This window comes from Cavia porcellus, unplaced genomic scaffold (assembly GCF_034190915.1).
Source record: "Cavia porcellus strain 051 isolate PalLab524CR breed Dunkin Hartley unplaced genomic scaffold, mCavPor4.1 scaffold_32, whole genome shotgun sequence".
In the NCBI taxonomy this organism is placed as follows: domain Eukaryota; kingdom Metazoa; phylum Chordata; class Mammalia; order Rodentia; family Caviidae; genus Cavia; species Cavia porcellus.
Window position 1 is genome coordinate 30777870 of NW_026947515.1, and position 21038 is coordinate 30798907.

Below are 21038 nucleotides of genomic sequence, written 5' to 3' on the forward strand. Positions count from 1 at the left end.
CCCACCCCATTTAGGAACCGCTATGGAGAATTGTGAACCACAGATCAGATTGCCTTTGAACATAAGGTACGTGGACTCATACTGAGTGGACTTTGTGGAGAATGGTGTTCGCTTTTCACTGGTGTTTGCTTGTGAGATTAGTCTGTGTTCTTCTCATTGCTGAATTTAGAATTCACTGTAGTATGCTATGATGAATGTGATCATTATGTATATCTAAAATGTTCCAATAAACAGGCTGGGAATGTAACTTGGCGGTACAGTGCCTGTCTGGCAAATGCAATGTCCTAAGTTGGATTCCAGGTACCAAAAATCTCTCCAAAAAAACAATAAAATCTAATAAAAAAAAAAAGAGAATAAAGTATGATTTGGTACTCTGCTGTTGATGGACATGTGAAATAGTTTTATTTGGAGCTATTGTGCATAATGCTGTTAGGAGTATCCTTGTGTGATTTTTAAGTTGTGAGGCTTCACTTCAGTGAAAAATTCATTGGAATTCTAGGTGTTTGGTGAGCGCACATATCTCTGTTGCTTGGCACTGTAATGCCAACCCCCAAGGTCACAGCTGAGGGGGCGGAGGCTTCATGTACTTGACACCAGTGCCAGGGAGGTGGAGTTCAGGGTGTTTCATGGCTTGTCACTGTTTACTTTGCATTTCTCTGCTCGTGATGTTGAGCAGCTTTTCACAGGCTTACTCAGCATTGGCATGTGAAGACGCCTCTAGATTCCACAGCTTCTGCCCATGTACCCACAGTGTGAGTGCTGTGGGGATGGGAGAGGTCCAGGTACATCTCTTCAGGGGCCCGAGTGTAATGGAAGGCGATCTTGTTGTCAGGTGCCTGAGAACAAAATTCTTTCCCCTCTAGCCAAGCATGTGCAAGAACTCTCCTTTTCATGACAGATGTGGTAATTACCTCTCTTACTATGTCTTGTATGTTTGTTAGCCTTATTAACTATTAAAAAGTGAAGTCCCAAACATGATACAGAAGTCCTCAGTTTAAGAACAAGTTCCATTCTGGGAGAAAGCTCATCAGGCTGAGTCATTCATAAGTCCAGTGGAGCGAGTCTTACGTGCCTGTGACATAGCTCTGCCGTGTGCAGCGTGAACAGCTCTTCCTGCTGCTGCCCTTCCTCTCATTTCTGCACACCCTGGGCTCTCTGCCAGGGCGCCACTGCACTGTGCACTGTTGCGCTGTCCAGTGAGCGCTCAGCTGCACTGCAGAGGCTGTGTCTGCCAGACACACAAACTGCTTCTCAGGTTTGTTTGCATCTGCATGATTTGAGGCATGTCCGTATTTGGGGAGGTTCACACTCTGCATGTTTGGACACCCGAGACTTACTGTGCTCCTTTTGCCTAGAACCTTTCAGATAGAAGCATTGTTTCTATAGTGCCTCACTCTCCAGAATGGCTGCATGCACCTTTGAATAGTGGTCAAGGTGATTTTCAAGAGTTTAGAGGAAAAACAAGTTTTTGGTTATTTTTTTGTCCCTGTTTGGTTTGGTTGCTTTTTTTTTTTTTTTTTTTGGTGGTGGCGGCACTGAGGATTGAACTAAGAACCTTCACACAGAGGTACATTTCTAGCCCTTTGTGTATGTGGAAGGGGCAGGGGATCCTCTTGCTACGTATTTCAGGCTGTCCTCCGTCTCAGTGATTCTCTTGCCTCAGCTCTTGGCTGAGTGCTGGGATTACAGATATATCCCATCACACCTAGCTCTTATTTTATATAATGTTTAGAGGTAGAGCCTTGCTAAATCTATATGTTGCCTAGGCTGGGCTCATACTTAATGATTCTCCTGCCTCAGCCTCCCAGAGTGCTGGGATCACAGTTATGTACACCACATTTGGCAGTAAACTTTTTCTGAGGTATACGTTACATAGAACTAAACGATCCTGTTTGGGAGAAACTTATTAAAGACCCTGACAGCCAAACTCCAGTTGAGATGGTAATCCCAGTGCCACCTCTCCTGGTACAATAGTGTCTTTTCCAGGATTTCGTGTAAATGTGGTGAGGAAGGGCATACTCTTCCATTTGGATTTGTTATTGTTGTTGCTGTTGTTCAGACAAGGTCTCCTGTGTAGTTCAGGCTGGCCTTGCACTCACTATATAGCCCATGCTGGCCTTAAATTCACAGTGATCCTCATGCCTCAGCTTCTCGAGTGTTGGGATTACAGGTGTGCACTACCATGCCCAGTTGTTTTGGCGTCCTCTAGATAACATGTTGGTTTTGAGATCTGGCTATGTTACTTGTGTAGGCAGTTTTTACTTTGTGCCCATTGTGTGACATTAAGTGCTGTTCTTTTGCATGATCATTTATGTGGCTGTTTGTTGCCAGGGGGGTCCAGGCAGCTTCCCGTCTGGGATGTCTTGGACCATGCTGCCATCAATAGCTGTGTGTGACCTATGTGCTTGAGTGCACTCCATTCACTCAGGTCACACACAGCTGAGTGTGTCAGAGTGGAGTGGTAGTCCAGGTGGTTAGAAAACCAGCTTTTCCCTCCCTGTAGCTACTTGCCTGCCAGCCTTGTTAGTACAGGAGCAGTTTTGTGGGTGTGAGTGTCCTTGTTGGCTATTCACATGTCTTCCTCGTCTTCTTCTTTGACCTTTTCTTCTTCGTTGTTGTCGTCTTCGTCTTCTTCTTCTTTATCTTCTTGTACCAGGAATCGAACTTACAATCTTATACTTGCCAGGCAAGAGCTTATGCTGCTGAGCTAAATCACTGGCCCAACACATGTCTTATGCTGCACTACTTTAACAATCTTGCTGATTGCTTTCTAGCAAGCTCTCTACCACTGAGCTATACCTCTGTCCCAGCCCCAGCCCCAGCCCCAGCCCCATTTTGAGAGACGGTCTCACTGAGTTGGCCGGGCTGGCCTCAAACTTGGAATCTTAGAGCCACAATGTCCTGAGTAACAGGGCTCCCAGGCATTGCCACACAATCAGTGCTTCTGATTTTCAGGAGTCCTTCAGATATCTCGAACATAAGTCCTTTGTGAGAGAGGTGTGTTATGAACGTTCACCACCATTCTATCCCTTGCCTCTTTGATGGTTTATTTGTGTATGTGTCTGTTCATATTGAGCCCTGCTTTATTTTTCACTTAGAAGTGAATAGTTGGAAGCACTTGCAATTAGGCATTGTGACACATGAGTAATTTCAGCTACTTGGGAGGCTGAGGCAGGTGGATTTCAAGTTCAAGGCTAGCTTGAGAAACTTACTGAGACTCTGTCTCAAAATAAAAAAATGAAAATGGCTAGGAATGTAACTCATTCTGGGTTCTCTCTCTGTCTCTCTCTCTCACACACACACACACACGCTCACACACACACACACACACACACACACACACACACACACACAGAGTATTTGTAGACTCCTGCTCTGCTGAGTAGCTGACCGATTGCTGCAAACTGAGCTGGGAAAGTTGGGAACCCAGGTGCTGGCCTCTGGCTTCTCTTATGATTTGTCTCAGGAAGGTTCAGTTTCATGGGAATGTTAGCTACCTGGGCCAGAGTTGGGTAGCTTCTCTCAGGGCGAGTCCAGCTGTTGTGCACCATGGCAGGACTGCCGAGAGCCCAGCCAGTCCCTGCAGCAGGAGGGAAGCCCATGTGTGATTTCTCAGGACCGTTTCCATCTGGAACATGTACACTCGTGTGACTGTAAGTCAGGGGGTGAGTGCATGTGCGCTCAGAGCCACCCTGCCTGGCGCTGAGGTGAGGGCCACGGGTGTACATGTGCTGCTGCGCTGGCCTTTCTCACACAAGTCTGGATAGGCAGCTCTCCTAGCACTTTCTTTTTTTGTTTGTTTGGTGGTTTTTTTTTTTTTTTTTGTCTTTTTCATTTTTATCGGTACCAGGGATCGAACTGACGACCGCCTGCTTGCAAGGCAGGTGCTTATGCCGCTGAGCTAAATCCCCAGCCCCCTCTCCTAGCACTTTCATTGAACAGAATGGAAGGGCTGCACTTGGGGACAGGAAGAGCAGACAGGAAAGGGAGGGACCTGATGGCTGCCAGCTCAGAAGAGAGTGTGGGCCTGGCTCTGCTCATGCTGCTGTGGCACAGCCACAGCCTAGGTGATTTAGTGGAGGGAAACCAGTTTGGTTCATGGTTCAGCAGAACATGACACAGACACCAGCGAGTGCTTCCTTTGCAGGAGAGCCTCAGTGTGACAAGCCCGAGCAGACACAGCCTTCTGGTAGGAGCACGTGCTGCCTGCTTCTCAGCACCACTCTGTGGCAGCCTGGGCTCTCTGTGAGTTTGGGGAGCACAGACCATGCCAGGCAGTAAGGCGAGCAAGCCCCTTTCTGGCTGTAGGTATGTGTCACCTCTGGTGTCAGGAGATGACATTGTGGCAGTGTCCCTCCTGGGCATGCACATGAAGTAAGACAGGGCAGAGCTGGTCCTTGTGGCAGGGTTCCAGGTAGAGCCACAGGCAGAGCTAGACCAGACCCCACTGGCCAGCTGTCTGGCTGTTTGTAGACAATGAAAGAGGGGTGTTCAGCTGTGTTGGGGTTGGGACCCAGAGTCTGTATGAGCCCGTGGGATCTGTTTTATTTTGTGGTATTGAGGATTGAACCTTTGCAATGAGCCACATTCCCAGTCTTTTTAGTTTACTTGTATTTTTGTTTTGAGACAGAATTTTCGCTAAGTTACCTAGGCTGGGCTCCGAGTTTAAACTGGACTGAAACTTGTGATCCTCCTGCCTCAGCTTCCCAGAGTGTTGAGATTATAGATGTGTGCCACCATGCCTGGCAGTTTTGTTTTTGTTTTTAGATAAGGATCTTGCCCTGTAGTTCAGGCTGTCCTTGAATTTGTACTCTTCCTGTCTCAGCCTTCCAAGTATTGGGATCATAGGCATGCACCACTGTGTCTGGGTGATTTATTGTTCCATAAAAAAGGAATGAGTTTTCTTTTTTCTTTTTTTGACAGATTTCATTTTTATTTTTCTTGTGTAAAAACCCTTATGTTGTAACTACTACTGGAGTTTGAGTCCTTTGGACAGAAACTCTAGTGTGGGTTTTCACAAAACGGTTGGTAAATTCCTAGTAGGGAGACTTCGTGAACACAGTCTCTTTCCAGAGGCCTTGGAGATGACCTCAAAGGTGGCCTTAGCAAAGTTGCCCAAAGTAGCAGTACAGCCCCTGGCAGAGATTTAACAGTCATCAGTACCAGCCATTAGCAGCAGCTTCTTTGGCCCAGGGGTTATGCCAGTGCCTCTGGGGGCAGGGATCAGACTGCTACCACTGAGTCACAGAGGCCTGTCACCTTGCAAGGGACTGTGTGGGGCTTGCCAGTCTTGTTTCCCGAGTAGCCTCTACACCCAGGAACAGTGGAGAGCTTGGCCAGGAAGATGGCCCGCGAATGGCAGTGGCTACTCTTTAGAACACTTTACACCCAGACCAATGTGATCGTTGTAGTCCCCATTGGTGATAAATACCTTGAATCTGGTCCGCTGGCCAGCATGAGCTTGCTTCTGCACAGGCGTGATCTTCAGGACTTCATCCTTGGGGGATGTGCCCAGGAAGAGTCAGTAATCTAAGACTCCTTGGTGTGTCAGGAGAAGAGATAAAGCTCCTCCAGGGACTTGATCTTCATGCCCTTGACCAGCTGGCCCAGTATGGTGACAGGAATCCACTCCTTGGCCTTGGCCGTAGCACTGCGAGCTCTGCGGCTTTGGCCCCAACCTTGCTGCGCCCGAGTCCACGTCCTCAAAGGCCACTTCCAAAGCCTCTGTGGAAGCCGCCTTGGCCTCCCATGCCTGGGCCCCCGGGGCCTCCAGGCCCTCCTGCTGTGCTGGCATCGTCTGCCATTTGGGGTTTCCTCAAGGAAGAAGCGGAATAAGTTTTGTTCATGGGGGAAAAAAACTAACACAAAGTTGTCTGTGACTTAGTGACCCAGATATATTCATATTCTTTTTTTTTTTTTTTTTTTTTTAATTGGTACCGGGGATTGAACTCATGACCACGCACTTGCAAGGCAGGTGCTTATGCCGCTAAGCTAAAGCCCCAACCCTATAACCATATTCTTACTTTGAAAGGAGTAATGCATACCAAGTACTATTCAGGTTTTTATTTTATTTGTTCATTTAGTTTTTCCTAGGCTCACACATGCTAAGTAAGCACGCCATCTCTGAGCTGCCTCCTCTGCTCCAAGTGATGTGTTTTTTGTTTCTTTGCTACCAGGGATCAAACTCGATCTTGCACTTACCAGGCAGGTGCTTGTGCTGCTGAGCAAAACCCCCGGCCCCCAAGTGATGTTTTAAATGTACTGTAAGACCTAAAATTTGTTGGTTTGTTTATTTTTGTCTTTTTGAGACAGGGTTTCACTATGTAGTTCAGGCTGGCCTTCAACTCACTTTGTAGTCCAGGCTGGCCTCAAACTCTTAGTAGTCATCCTGTATCACCCTCCCAGGTGCTGGGATTACAGGCATGTGCTGCCATGTCTGTATGCATTTATTTTAAAAGGAGTAGTTGAAATTCTGTGGCACTTCCATATTTTCCTAATCATAGGACTCCTCCCTGTGACTTTGCCCCTTAGCGCTTTGTAACCCTGGTGGATGAGCTGGGCGGTGCAGGCGGCACAGCCTCCCGTCATTGCCTGTGGGATGCTCCGACTCTGATGGGATGCAAACAGCTGCTGACTGTGTGGTTTGCTTTTCCAGGTGCACGTTCAGGTTTCCGAGCACAAACATCAAGATAACATTCACAGCCCTATCCAGTGAGAAGAGGGAGAAGCTGGAGGCACCTGAGTCCCCTGTGAAGCCTGTGCAGCCGCACATCTCCCCGCTGACGATCAACATTCCAGACACCATGGCCCACCTCCTCAGCCCCCTCCCATCCCCCACAGGCACCATCAGGTATGTGTGCCCCAAGACAGCACAAGACTCTGCAGTCAGTGTCTGTGGTGAGGGAGGTGTTACAGGTGCTTGCAGTACCTCTTGAATTTTGGAGACTGCTGTCAATTTCTGCGTCATGAAATGCATTTCCCATGTGTTCCTTTGGTTTTTTCCCTCAGGACTGGGGATGGAACTCAGGGCTGCCTGCATGCTAGCCAAGTGCTGTTTCTCTGAGCTACAGCTCTGGCCCTTGTTTTAAAATTTTGAGTCAGGATCTTGCTAAGTTGCCCACGCTGGCCTTGAACTCACCATCCTCCTGCCTTGGTCTCCTGAGTAGCTGAGATTACACGTGCACTATCACACCTGACTTGTACCTGGTTTTTACTTAGGCTTCATTTTATTGGAGTATAAATTCATGATTTGTAAGATTGGCCTAAGTCTGAGATTGGTACAGTTACATATAAATTCTGAAAATGTGTACTTTGGTTTGAACACACCAAACTGATTAGGTCATGTCACTTGTACTTAAGAAAGAGCCTCTACTAAAGAAAGGTCATTCAGAAACAAGATGACAGCATCAGGCACAGCCACTCGGCCGTGCAGGGGGAGCTGGGCCTGGTTGCTACGGAGGACAGGAGGGCTCTGCCAGCCTGCCCCCTTGGCAGCTTGAGCACAGGTCAGTCCTTCTTGCTACGGGCTGTGAATTCAGGTTTGTGGGGGTCCCAGGCATCGTATTGTTAATGGGGAGGCTGGACTTTGGGGGTACCAGCCCGCCTCTTCCCTGCAGCGTCTGTGCTGCTGTCCAGGCTTCATACAGCCTACAGCTGGCAGGCGGGTAGATGCCCCTTGTCTGCCCAGTGTGCATGTCTGTGCGGCCCACTGAGGAGGAAGGGCACAGGCTGCGGAGGCCTCTGTGGGTTAGAGCACGATGTTGACGTCTTCTTTTAAAAACCAGCGTCAGGAATCAACCCTCTGGAAATTAAGAGCATAAACAAGTGGAAACACATCTCATGTTCACAGATTAAGAGATGCAAGACTTAGCAGAGTGTTAGGGTGTCGGCACTACTCAGAGCACTCTGCAGAGGCAGTGCAATTTCCATCAATGCCAGTGAAGTTTTTTGTCAAAACAAAAACTCACCATTGAAATTTATATGGAATCTCAAGAGATCCTAAAAAGTCAAAAAACAATTTTTTTTCCCTAGTTCTGGAAATTGAGGCCTGATGTTATTGAGCTACACTGCAAGGTCTTTTAAATTTTGAGCGTTTTCTTTTTTCTTTTTTTGAGACAATGTTTTGCTCTGTAATTCAGGCAGGTCTTTTTTTTTTTTTTTTTTTATTTAAGGAGAAAAGAAAAAAAAAAGTGAAAGGGTACAAGTTATACAGATTTACAGAAGAAAAAAATGAACAGTAGGAAATCACTAGTTAATGGATTACATATTGCCATCTTAAAAATAATTGTTCAAGTCACAAGATTAAAGCTTGTAGAGTGGACATTCCAACAATGATACTGCAAACATTTCTGTTCAATGATCCAATAAAACTCTGTGATACCATTTTCTATCTTATATACTTAAATATACATGCAGTTATACAGTTTAGAGCACTTTCTTTTCCTCTCTTTTGTACAATGACTATTACACATTTTGGGTTTCATTGCTCCCACGGTTCTTACTGCTTTTTTGGAAGAGAGTAAAACCAAATGAGACATAACAGGACAGAATCGGTCAAGTCAAAAGGGTGGACATAATAGATAATATAAAAACATAATACAAGGTGATCATCAATGGTTACCATAATGCCTCCCGCTATCTCTAATAGAATTGCCTATATCATTAGTTATAATACAATTGAACCAAATAGTAAGGAACAAAACCGACAAAACCAAAACATTGGAGACATTGTAGGTCTTCAAAAGTAGATAAAAGTCAACGAGAATGGGCGTTATAATGAATCTCATTATCTTCTCAGCTGATGCCTAAACTTTCGAACCTGATACTATCCATCAAAACAGAATAGGGGAACATCAGTCAAAAACAAGATGGTGAGAGTAATACAGGGCTTCAAATCGAGATAATAGAAAGTCAAAGTGGGTTACCATATTATATCCTGCTATTTTTTTTCCCTTTAATTAAATGGATAAAAATAAAAAAGTAAATAATGGAGTGGAGATTGGGAAAAAAAAGAGGGCATAACAGCAAAACAGCGCAGATCAAAACATAACCATTTAAGCAGAATAGTGTTTCACCACCAGATAATTCCGACCTAAAAGTAGTTACCATATTGACTCTTTCCTTGAAGTCCTTGAGTACAACTTCATATACTGTAGCATTAAGTATATCAAAACAATGTAAAACCATTTAAGAGAATGACAGCATTACAGAGTATTTAGAATCGACTAACAGAAAATGAACAATGGTTTCTGTATAATCTCCTTGTCTTTAAAAGGTTTTTGCTTATACTATCGTACATAATAAAATCCAATAAGATACAACCTGTTTAGACCATTGGAGACAGAAGAACAAAAGCTAGATGAGACTTCAAAACAAGATGATACCAAATCAGTATTACCTATTAAGATGTCATTTTCTCTAAAATAGCTGTTCCTATCATCCAATCTTCTCTGTCTCATTTCTGTTGAGCTCTTTTTCTGTCAGTAGCTGTCAGTTTGTCTTCTTCATTTTGTTCTCTGCTCCATTCGTTGTGGCCTCCCCGCCACCATTTCTGGGTTCTTTGTATTTTTCTTTTTTTAGAATATCCTGCAATACTTTCTGTAGGGTTGAATTGGTGGTTGCAAATTCCCCCAGTTCCTCTTTATCCTGGAACCACCTTGTTTTTCCATCAATTTCCAGGGACAGTTGTGCAGGATATCTCCATCTTGGCTGGAGATTATTATCTTTCAAAGCTTGAATTATTTCCCCCCATGCTCTTCGTGATTTGATGGTTTGTGCAGAGAAATCTGCTGTAATTCTGATGGGCGTTCCCTTGTAAGTGGTCTGTTTCTTGTCTCTTACAGCTTTTAATATTCTGTTCTTGTATTGAATTTCTGGAATTTTTATTATTATATGCCTGGGTGTTTCTCTGTTAGGGTTGTAGGTAGCTGGGGTCCTGTATGCCTCGTACATCTGAGTATCTTTACCTTTTGCTAAATTAGGAAAATTCTCCTGGATTATTTCTGTGAGTAGCTTTTGTAGTTCACTTGTTTGTGTCCCTACTTCTTCTTTTATGTTCTTAATCCTTAAGTTATGGCTCCTCTTATCATCTTCTTGTCTTTGTATTATTGCTGTTTGTTTCTTTGTTATTTTTAAGAAGTTTTTCATTTCATTCTCCCATATTACAAGTCTGCCTTCCAGCTCAGATAGTCTGTCCTTAGTTTCTTTCAAGCTGTTATGCCAGTCTTGGATAGACTTCTTAATTTCTTGATAGTCCCTTTGAACCTGCTTCACATACTCAATGCTTTCTCTGTTTTCTCCATCAAACAATTCTCCCCTCTTTTTCTGTTCTTCCATTCCACCATCTGTTTTTTCCTGGTTGGTGCTTAACATTTCTCTAACTATTCTGCATACTTCTAGCTTCAGGTCGTTGATAACTTCATTCCTGAATTGGTCTATGAGGCTCTCTAGATGGCGCTTAATGTCTATTGGTGCGGTGTCCGCTATTGCCTGTTTCTCAGAATTGGGGGCCGAGGAGCCTTTCTTGTTGTTTCCCTTCCCCATTTTCTCCGTTCCTTATAAAATGCAAGCTTACATAGGAGGCCCAGCTTCCCTCCCTGTCAGCCACAGCCTGATCGAATTGCGCTGGCTAGGTGTTCCCGCCCACCGCTGTGCACCAGGGAGTTACGGACTAGGCAGCCTACGCAGGAGTCACCCCTCCGGGCCACCGTCAGGCTCTGGGATCTGGGTTAGGCCAGCCTACTAAGTCCGCCCGCAGTGACACACAGGCCAGGCACTTTTCACCAATCCCGTCCGAGAGGGGAATGTGTGGCTGGAGTCGCCACTGCGCCCTGCTCTTACAGGACTGCCCGAGCCCAGAAAGTCCTCCGCTGGAGTCAAACTTTGCTGGAGTGTCAGTTTCTCTCACTCACCTCGCCACCAGTCAGTGTACACCTCCTTGTCCGTCCTGTTTCCGACTCCGTTCGCAGACTCCCGTTCCCAGAGCTTCTGCGCGTCTCTCCTTGCTGAGCCGCTGTGGAGGCAGCCAGCCGCCGGGCGGCGGGAAATCCAAACCGCGGTTTCCAATGGCGCGGGGTCCAGCCTCCACACCGAGACTTTTCTGTTCCTATTTTAGCGCCAGGACTGCATTCCAAGTTGGTTTCTCTCAGCCCAGTTCGTTCCTGAGTCAGCAGAGCATATCTCTACCGGTTCGTGTCTCTTTAGTCCGCATCATTCCTGATTTCTGAGCCGAGCCTTTCAGAGAGCCTCCGGTAGTTGCTGTTAACTATCCGCCATGTTCTCCCGGAAGCTATTCAGGCAGGTCTTAAACTCACTGTGTAGCCTAGACTATCCTTGCTTGAACTCTTAACAATCCTCCAGTTTCAGTCTTCCGAGTGCTGGGATTACAGGCTTGGCTCTTTTTTCTTTTTTTCTTTTTTTTTTTTTTTTTTGAGATGGGGTCTTGCTGTGCAATTGAGGCTGGCCTTGAGCTCATTTTGTAGCCTAGGCTGGTCTCGAATTCTCAACGATCCTCCCACCTTAGCCTCCTGAGTGCTGGGATTACAGGCATGAGCCACCACGCAGATCAAGGCTCGCCTCTTTTAAAATTTTATTTTAGATACTGGGGATCAAACTCACAACCTTGTGCTTGCCAGGCAGGCATGTATGCCACTGAGCTAAATCCCTGGCCCCCTCTTAAATTTTAATTTGAGACAGTCTCAGTAAGTTGCCCGGACTGAGCTTGAATTTGTAATCCTCCTACCTAATCCTCCCTAGCAGTTGGGAGTGCAGGCCTCGATACACACCTAACATAGTATTTGTCTTTTTTCTCTCTAATGCCCCTGTTACTTAATGGCTTTCTAAAGAATCTTATCTTGATAACTGCATTTCAGTGGCTCATTTTTTAAATCACTGTATTGAGTCACACTGTGCGTATTACACTGGACACATCTGTGGTCAGGCCTGAGGAGAGGCCTGGTCCCAAGAAAAAGGTGCCCATCTGCTTTCTGGGTGTGCCTCGCAACCTCAGCTGTAGCTTCCTGTAGCACGACCTGTGCGTGGCCGTCCTCTTGTGTCTCAGCTCTGCAGTGGGGAGGGGTGAGCAGGCTGTGTTCCCTCTGTCCTTGGACCTGCTGCATGTCATTTGGACTCTTTGTAAGTTCTGGAGCCGTAGGAATTCCAGTTTGCTCTTGGGCCACTATTTGACGAGGTTGTGTTCCATGACAGTCCTATTTTCCCAAAGGAAATACTGATGTTCTCTTACTTTACAACATTTTCCTATTTGTTTTGCTTTGTTTTTGTACTTTTGAGACAGGGTCTTGCTATGTAGTTCAGGCTGCTTTTGAACTCACTTTGTAGCCCAAGCTGGCCTTGAGCTCGCAGTGATCCTCCTGCCTCAGCTTCCCAAGTGTTAGGATTACAGGCATGTGGCACCTTGCCTGGCTTGTTTTCTGTTTGTTTTACCTGACTCAGAGCCAGTTGCTGAAGCATATGTGGTCTGCACTGCACAGTGGGCTACAACACAACCTTTTGTCTTTCACAGTGCTGCGAACTCCTGCCCATCCAGCCCCCGGGGCGCGGGGTCTTCAGGGTACAAAATGGGCCGCGTAATACCGTCTGACCTCAGTTTAATGACTGACAACTCACAGCCAGAAAATGAAAAGGAAGCTTCAGGTGGAGACAGCCCAAAGGTAAGGGTTCTGATCTTAGAGCAGGCCCCAGGGACTGTCTGCTACCTGGCCCTCACATTGTCACCTGTGGGTTGCGTAGCTGCAGAGGTGTGGGGCTGTCTCTGGGGAGTCATCCTGGGGTTACTTAGGACCTTTCTTACCTAGGTGTGGGGGGTCACTTGTTTGCCCTACTGTGCCACTCGAGAGGTCACATGTGTTTGCACCCTTGGGGAGTCTTAGCTGCTCCCTTACTTCGGACAGCAGTTGCTGACAATAACAGTATAATTCTACATGTTTTTATTCTCTGACCTAGTAAGTAATTTCTCTTGCAGGACTTTGAAGGAACTAGAAAAAGTTTATATAAAACAAATTTAAAAGCAACCTAAATGCCCTTGAAGGAACCATGATTAAGATATGGTGGCCCAGGAGGAGTCTGTGTGAAGTGTTTTCTGATGGAAAGTGTAGTGCTAAGAAAAACTATAACCCTCAATTACTTTTGCAAGCTGGGGTGTGTTCCACCTTGGCAGGCCCCGGCCACCAGGACTGGGGGCCCCTTGTGTACGGTGCCCACAGTAGCCTTTGCATCGCCCACGCTCACCTTATGGTGTGTGCTTAGCCAGCGTGTGGTGTACTCTGAGCTGTGCTGTGCTGGTGGTTTTAGAAACTGTGGAAGCACAGCAGCAATGTAGGCATGGCGATGAGGCCTCCAGCTTGGCCACTGCCCAGCTGTGGATCTTCACCGTGCCTGGTATTGGGCACTGGGCAAGGGACTTGGATTATTTGGACACTGGGATCCCAGCAGCCAAGTTTTTCTGTTTGGTAGATGCCAGCAGGTGACCCAGTGTCCACCGTCTTCCAGACGCCCACACTCTGGCCTTAGCCAACTCCTGGGAGCCCTGTTTCTACCTGTTCTCTTAGTCCGTTTGCATTCATCCCTGAATGCTGTGTCTGGTCATTTGTTTTAAAACTTCATATAAATCCCATCTCCACTGGTTTTCATTTCGAGTTGTTAGTATCCTTTTCATTCACATTATTGTGCTGGTACATACATGTTCCCAGAAGTACACACAAGGACTGGGAGTTCCCCCAGCAGTTTACACTGCTGTATTTGGCTTGTGTTATGAAATGGAGTCTCACTCAGCTTGTGCTCAGCTTGGCCTTGTGTTTGTGATTCTCTTGCTTCTGCCCTGCAAGTTGCTGGGATTGCAAGGGTGTGCCACTGTGCCCCTTCATGTGGAACTTTGCGTTGTCACGGTGATGTACCATAGACCGTGAGAGCCACGAGCACAGCTGCTAGCATCTGTGTAGGGTGCCACGCATCCCACAGCCTCCTCACACTCACAGTGTGTGACGTGCCCTGTGTGAAATCCCCTGGTGACGGGGCCTTGGGCAGTTCTGCCCTAAGCACTCCTGGTGCCTCCTGCTGGAGCCCCAGGATTGGGGCCTGCCTTCCCCTCTGTTCTTCATAGGTCTGGCCCACTGTTGCTGTGGAGTCAGAGTCTCAGGGTCTGCAGTGGCTTCCCATGTGTTGCACTGAACTCCACTAAGTTCAAGGAACTTGGCTTAATTGTGTTTTTGGTTTTGTATGCTTTTCTGATGTCATTTTCAGTCTTCTTTTGTACTCTTCAATGTCTCTCCTTTTTATGCATTTATTTGAAACTTTAGCATATAATATACATTTTCATTTCTTTTAAAGATTATAAAACCTTGTTCTGTGACAATAATACAAGCAATATTGTTCCAGTGTTATTCTTGGGTTTATCTGAAAAGATAGACACATACACATGAGTAGTATGATGTGCAGTCATAAAATGCTTGTAAAGTATCAAATATCACTGAATATTTTTACTTGTTTTACTTAAGAATCTACTCTGGGAGGTTTGAAAATCACTTTCCCATTTTTTTCTTCCAAGTTTTCCAAATTTTATATATTTTATAATAAGAAAAACTAAGTATCATTAGGTTAGAGGAACATTTAAAATAAGAACTCTGAATTTTAGCTTTAAAAAAATGTTAACTTCTGTACTTTTTCTTTTTTTAATTTTTAATTTTTAATTTTTGTACTTTTTAAATACAGGATGATTCAAAGCCGCCTTATTCCTATGCACAATTAATAGTACAAGCAATCACAATGGCTCCTGATAAACAGCTCACCCTAAATGGAATTTATACACACATCACTAAAAACTACCCGTACTACAGGACTGCGGACAAGGGCTGGCAGGTAAACCCATCTCAGTTTATTAGGCATTTCTGTTCGTGTCTTACAGTTGTTGATTGATACTAAGAGGAGATTAAGCTGGTGCTGCATTTAGTTCAGATGCAGGTTAAAAAAGCAGAGTGAGAGGAGTGGGACTTTGTCTTGCTGAGAGTGAGCGCTCAGGGCTCAGTATGGAGCACCAGGAGAAAAAGCAAGCTGCATTTTTACACCTGTGGGAATACATGTCACCGTGGGTCACGGCAAGCATGGCTTGTTTGGGCTGTTTCCCTTTGGCCACTACAGTTTATTCTATGTGTTTGAAATGAAGGAGAATTTAAAAGTCTAGACCAGGGGTGGTGAAGCTTTTAGAGACCAATGGCAATGGCAATAAACTGCGACAACACTGCAACATAACCTGAACTTGGAGGTTTTAGTTTATAGGTTAACATCTTTTGTCTTAAGACAGATAGGCCATGTGCCAGATGCTTCCTCAGTGGACTTTTGGATATCCTCAGTCTTCTGTGCATTGGTGCTGAGACCCTGGGGCTGTGGGCTGTGGGGCTGCAGGGTGCACCTCCTGAGGGCTTGACCAGCTGAGGGCTGCAGGCCTCCTGCAGCAAGGCCAGTCCCTGGTGCATACCGAGATCAGTGCATAGCATTGTCCTTGTTTAGCTTGTGCACTGGAAATTTTTTGTTTTTCTTTTTTGGTTATCAGGGATCGAACTCATGACCTCATGCTTAGCAGGCAGGTACCTATGCTGCTGACCAAATCCCTGGCCCTGCATCATGAATTTTTAAAGATGTGGAAAGTATAATATTTATTTTTTAAATTTTTATTAGTACATGTTTGCATTATATAATAATTACATTCATTGTGGGGAATTGGTACACGTATATAACTCATCTCAGTTCTTTTAGCCCTTTCTCCCCACTGAACTCACGACCTCAGCTTACTAGGTAGGGCTTACACCACTGAGCTAAATCCCCAGCCCTCAATTCTTTGATTTACTTCTCCTCCTCCTCACAGAGAACCCAAAGTTACACCAGTAAGTTTAAAACCTTTACATTGTATGCATTCTTTTCTTTTTGTGTGTCTGTGTGACTACTGAATATATAGTAGAACGCTGCTAATTGAGACAGCTTGGGAAAGGCTAAGTTTGGGATACAGAATGTTAAAAACATGCCAGGCGTGATGGCACACACCTGTAATCCCAGCACTTGGGAGGCCAGAGCAGGAGGAGCAACCCAAGTTTGAGGCCAGCCTAGGCTACATAGTGAGTTCAAGGCCACAAAGTGAGACCCTGTCTCAAAAAAAAACAAGAGGAAAGGGATGTAGGCTCGTGATCCTTTAATTCATCAGCACCCAGAGGCTCTGTTGTGTCATGTAAATGGCCCTCAGGAGTATGCTGCCTGGGGTGACCCTGTGACTTAGCCCTGAGGGTGGAGGGAAGGGAAAGCCTTCCTTACAGGCCAGACTGCGTAAACATGTGGTCACCTCCTGGGACGCAGGTCCTCATGTGCAATGCTCAGGGCCCTGCAGCTGCTGCGCCTCATTGTGCCTGCCACCCCTTAGCCTGCACACCAGGGTCCTCCTTCCTCTTATGGTCTCAGGGAAATGTAGGGTAAATTCTGGCCATGTACACCATACTTTTATCTGTAAGGGTGAGCTTATGTTTAAAACAAAATGTAAAACAAGCAACAGAACAAAAATGGGTGATTCTAAAGAACAGCATTGAGATGCGTGTTTCTGAAGGCTGGTTCCCTGCCCAGGGGAGGAGCTCCCCAGGGAACACAGTCACTTGTGGGCCTGTGAGGGCCCGAGGGTAACAGTGCCACCTCTCATCTGCGGAATTCTCATGGTCCCAACACCAGTTTCCAGGGTTTTGCAGGAGTGTGTGTTCCTGAAAAGGTCCACTAGACTTCTGTGTGTTTGGTGTTTCCATGTGTTTTTTCTGCATGTATCGATTGTGAAGTTCTGAACACTGCCAAGTTTTCTTGCTAGAGGATTGGAAGGGTGATTCCCACCCTGGTGTGGTTCTCCTGGGGCCTGAGTCAAGAAGTACCTTGGCAGGGAGCCAGCTTCTCAGGCAGGAGCCCAGCTAGGATGTGCCAAGGAGGCGTGGCTTGTCAGCCCACCCCCACCCCCAGAGTAAGTGTGCTGCCCTGTGGCCTCTCTAACAGACTGTGGCGATGCTTATTTTTCTTTTTAAAGAGTTGATTTTTAAATAAGGTAGTTATACTACAGATTGCTCTGATTTCAATGGAGAGATGATCTGTCCTGGTGTTTGGACAGTTGAATGCAGATGTCTTAGGTGAGTGATTTGGGGATGACAACGGGCAATGTTTGTACCACTGTTGCCCCCTGATTGATATGTTTTGAAATTTAGCTTTAAGGTTCTTTTTTTCTTTTTTCTTTGAATAAAACTGATTTTAAAAAGTAATTTTTAGTCCTTTAAAATGCATAATTATCGGGCCAGGGATTTAGCTCAGTAGCATAAGTGCTTGCCTAGCAAGTACAAGGTCATGAATTTGATTCCTGGTACAAAAAAAAAAAAAAGAAAAAAGAAAAAATGCATATTTATCTCCATGCCATTACCTATGCGTGAGCTGTATCCCTAATCCATTTGTAAATTTATTTTCAAATTTTGAGACGGAGTCTTGGTAAGTTGTCCAGGGCAGGCTTGAATTTGTACTCTTCCTGCCTCAGCCTCCCAGAATGCTGGGATTACAGATGTATACCATGATGTGTTGCTCAACATCTGTTTTTATGGAGATAATTTCTTTTCGTGTCTAGGTGAAATCCTGTACATCTCTTGCCTGAGTGAGACTGTCTCTAGGACATGTTGTTGACTCTGGCAAATGTAGTGGGAGAGAGGTTACTTGCTCTCAGGCCCGTTGTTCACAGACTTGTACTTTTCATTTCTCTCTGTTCTCGGGCATGTGCTTGGCTTTGGAATGACAACTCCCAGGCCCTTAGGTATTCTTTTTCTGCCCTTAGCTCTTCACGCTGCCTTCTCCAAAGGAAATGCCTTCAAAGTCTCCCTACATGACCAGCTTTACTGGGACTTCCTCTTCCTGGCTTATGTCCGAAAGGCCTTCCACTTTGCAGCATCTGTCTCTGTCTCTCTGTATTTCTGTCTTGCTACTTGAGCTTGTGCTCTTGCCTTGTCTCCTGAGGAGCTGGGATTGTAGGCATGCACTAGCACAGGTGGTTTATGCTGTTTATTTTCAGAAAAGCGCAAAGTGGTCAAGAGCAGAGGCCTTTTAAGAGAAGATGGACTTCTGGCCGTGCCCACTCTGTCAGAACACAGGGCTGCCCCTCTACTGCTCTGAGCCCAGGGAAGGCCCTTGGTCCTTGTGCTCACGCCAGTCCCTTCGAGGACCCTGGCCCTCTATAGCCCTTGGTGGCATCCCTTACCACCACTTGCACTGAGGTGTAGGATTTTACATTGTCTGCCTATGACACAGAGTGTGCGCCTAGCGAGCAGCAACTACTGGGCTCCCGAATGGGTCTTGGATAGCACCTCACTATGAGCAAGGCTAGGCCAAGGGGGTTTGCTCTGTGTTACAGGTTTTCTCTTTGTCAAGAATAACAACTTTTTTCTTTGGGAAGTCTGTACTGATTTCTGGATTACTGGAGTCAGCATTTGTGGTTTTAATACACATTAGAACAGAATGACATAACCCTCGGTTTGACCAAATTATGCAGGGCTTGAATGACCTTGGAAATGGGTACTGTTTCTTTTTGGGTCCACTGTAAACATCTCATCAGTTGCCTCTCGCTGGCTAGAAAATCCCAGGTTTGTTGAAAGACATGCTTGGAGAGGTCACCTGTTAGCTCTGAGGCAGGGAGGTTCTGGGACATCTGCTGAAGGGGAAGCAGCTCCCTGACTGGTAATGCGGCAGAGGGACAGCACTGTGGCTGTGGTCCTGTTCTTTTCTCCCTGTGTAGAAAGCCTAGTTCCCTGGAATGACAGTGCCTTTTCCCCTTAAGCTAACCATCTTTTTCCTCCTGATAACATGCTACTCCAGATGGGTTGGCCCCAGGGCGGTCTCCTTTGGGGGTACCTGGGCAGTCTCCTTTGGGGGTACCTGGGCAGTACTGTTGATGGCATTGCAGGGGACTGGACCTTCCAAGGAATAGGTGTGGCTACTGTCCTGTCCCATGCAGGCTGGGCACCTTTCTCCAGAGTGCATGGGTCTGGTGTGTTTTGTTCCAGTTTCTGATATTTTTGTACTTGAGTCTTTACTTGTGCATAACGATATCTTGGGGAGCCGAGTCTAACCCTAGAGCCCACTGACATTCCACACACGTCCTGTCTACACAACCAGGAGGTACTTTCCTATGGCGCAACATTTCTTGCGCCAGTCTTGTGACCACAGCTTTGCCCCAGGTCCTCTGTGGAATTCCACTTGTTGCGTCGTCTCAGCGACACTCGCAGTTTCAGATTTTGGAGTCTGAGATGAGGGATGTTTGGGGTTAGGGACTTCTGCATTAGCATGGCCTGTGAATGCAGTACATGGCCTCGCCAGTACATGACACTGGCGAGACTGCCTGTCCCTGTCTGTTGTGGGCACCTACCTGGCAGAGCCTCATCCATTTCTGGAGGAGCTGAAGGAAAGATTGTTTGGTCATCAAGACCACTTGGTGGGCCGGTGCCCGTACAGGTGCCTTTGGCTATTGACACACTCTACAGCTCTGTGAATATGCATATTTAAAGACTTGGCATGAAGCACACAGACAGCCCTTCCCTTCTTGGAGATGGCCCATGAGATGGCCCTCCGGACCGCATGGTCTGAGGCCTTACATGGTCCATGACCCGTTCATACCGAACTGATCCTGGGAATGTTGTCAATCACATTTGGTGTGTGCTGGTTTTCTTAGGTGCCATCGACAGTTCAGAATTTCAGGTTGTGGCTAACAAGTCTAATAAGGGGAATTTAGAAATGATTTTTAGGTAGCGGCAAATTCCATTTTAGTTGTTCTTGTAACCCCCCCAAAAACAAGGCCCCATGATGAAAAATGGGGTAAGACCCCCAAGATGATAAACGGGGTAAGAAGACATCTTTTTTAAAAGAAGAGCTTTTATTTTAGCTGGCCCAGCAACACAGTGCAGATGGAATTTGCAAAGCTGTGCAACTGAATTAGAATTTTGACTGATTTTTATAGTTCATTTATGATTAGCTCATTGATCATTAAGTACATAATGATGAGAAACAGAAACAAGGTGGGCCTTTGTTCCCCTTTGCTTGAGGTCAGAGGCATCTCACAGTGGGTGGTTCGCCAATTCATAGCCCTTGGTCTGCCAATTCCAGGAACATTTGTCTCTCATAAAGGGAACAATGGCTGATACAGCATCATTTGTCTCTTACAAGGGAAACAAAGGTTGACACAGCAAACAGGTTACTGCGGGGGGGGGGGGCGAATGATGCATACAGAACAGCATGACACGTGGTCAGTTAATCTATAACTGTGTGGTTGGTGCTTGGTTACTAGGGCAGTAAGCATAGAGCATAAGTTGTTACCACTTTGAGACTTTAAAATTTGCTTTTGAATGTAAAAGCAGGAGATGTTGATATTAGTCTAACTTTTTCAATCTATAACTTTTTTTTAAAATTTATTTTTATTTTTTTGTCTTTTTTTGGAGACAGGATCTCACTATATGGTTCAGGCTGGCCTTGGGCTCACTTTGTAGCCCAGGGTGGCCTTGAACTTGCCACAATCCTCCTGCCTCAGCCTCCTGAGTGCTGAGATTACAGGAGTGCGCCACCACACCCGGCTCCAGTCTGTAACTTTTAACCAGTTATGGCCTTGATGGTATGGTCCAAGTCAGGCCACAATGGGAAGGTTTTCTCAGACCTTTGCCAAACCTGAAACTGGATTTTTTAGAATAGGAAGAATAATAGGGTAGGAGTGGAGAGAGATTTTCCTTATGTGCCTTATGTGGTTGTTGGTATTTAAAAACCTCCTTGGGCATCCTTTGTCAGTACAGAGCAGTGCATCTGTTTCTGGAAGATGGTATCAGTGAGTATTGTCAGTGTTTGCTAGTTTACCAAATGCTCCAGGCTACAATCAATTAACTTACTGAGCTGGTGCGGCAGAGTCTGCAGCTGTTTCTCTACAAAGTGCACCATACTTCAAAGGAGTGGCTCACACCAGTTCTGTGCAGGGCTGGCAGTGGGATCCTGGC

General features: G+C 45.9%; 1 protein-coding gene and 1 pseudogene across 2 annotated transcripts in view; one reads left to right on the forward strand and one right to left on the reverse strand.

Annotated features, from left to right (window-relative positions):
- Foxk2 (forkhead box K2) overlaps positions 1-21038 on the forward strand; it is a 53294-nt gene that overhangs the window by 21531 nt on the left and 10725 nt on the right. For both annotated transcript variants that reach the window (XM_013147030.3, XM_063241933.1), the window contains exons 2-4: positions 6656-6850; positions 12521-12668; positions 14725-14871. In XM_013147030.3, the coding sequence (XP_013002484.2) occupies positions 6656-6850; positions 12521-12668; positions 14725-14871 (490 nt within the window). The remainder of the gene's footprint in view (positions 1-6655; positions 6851-12520; positions 12669-14724; positions 14872-21038) is intronic.
- On the reverse strand, positions 4956-6039 carry LOC106026505 (small ribosomal subunit protein uS5-like; annotated as a pseudogene).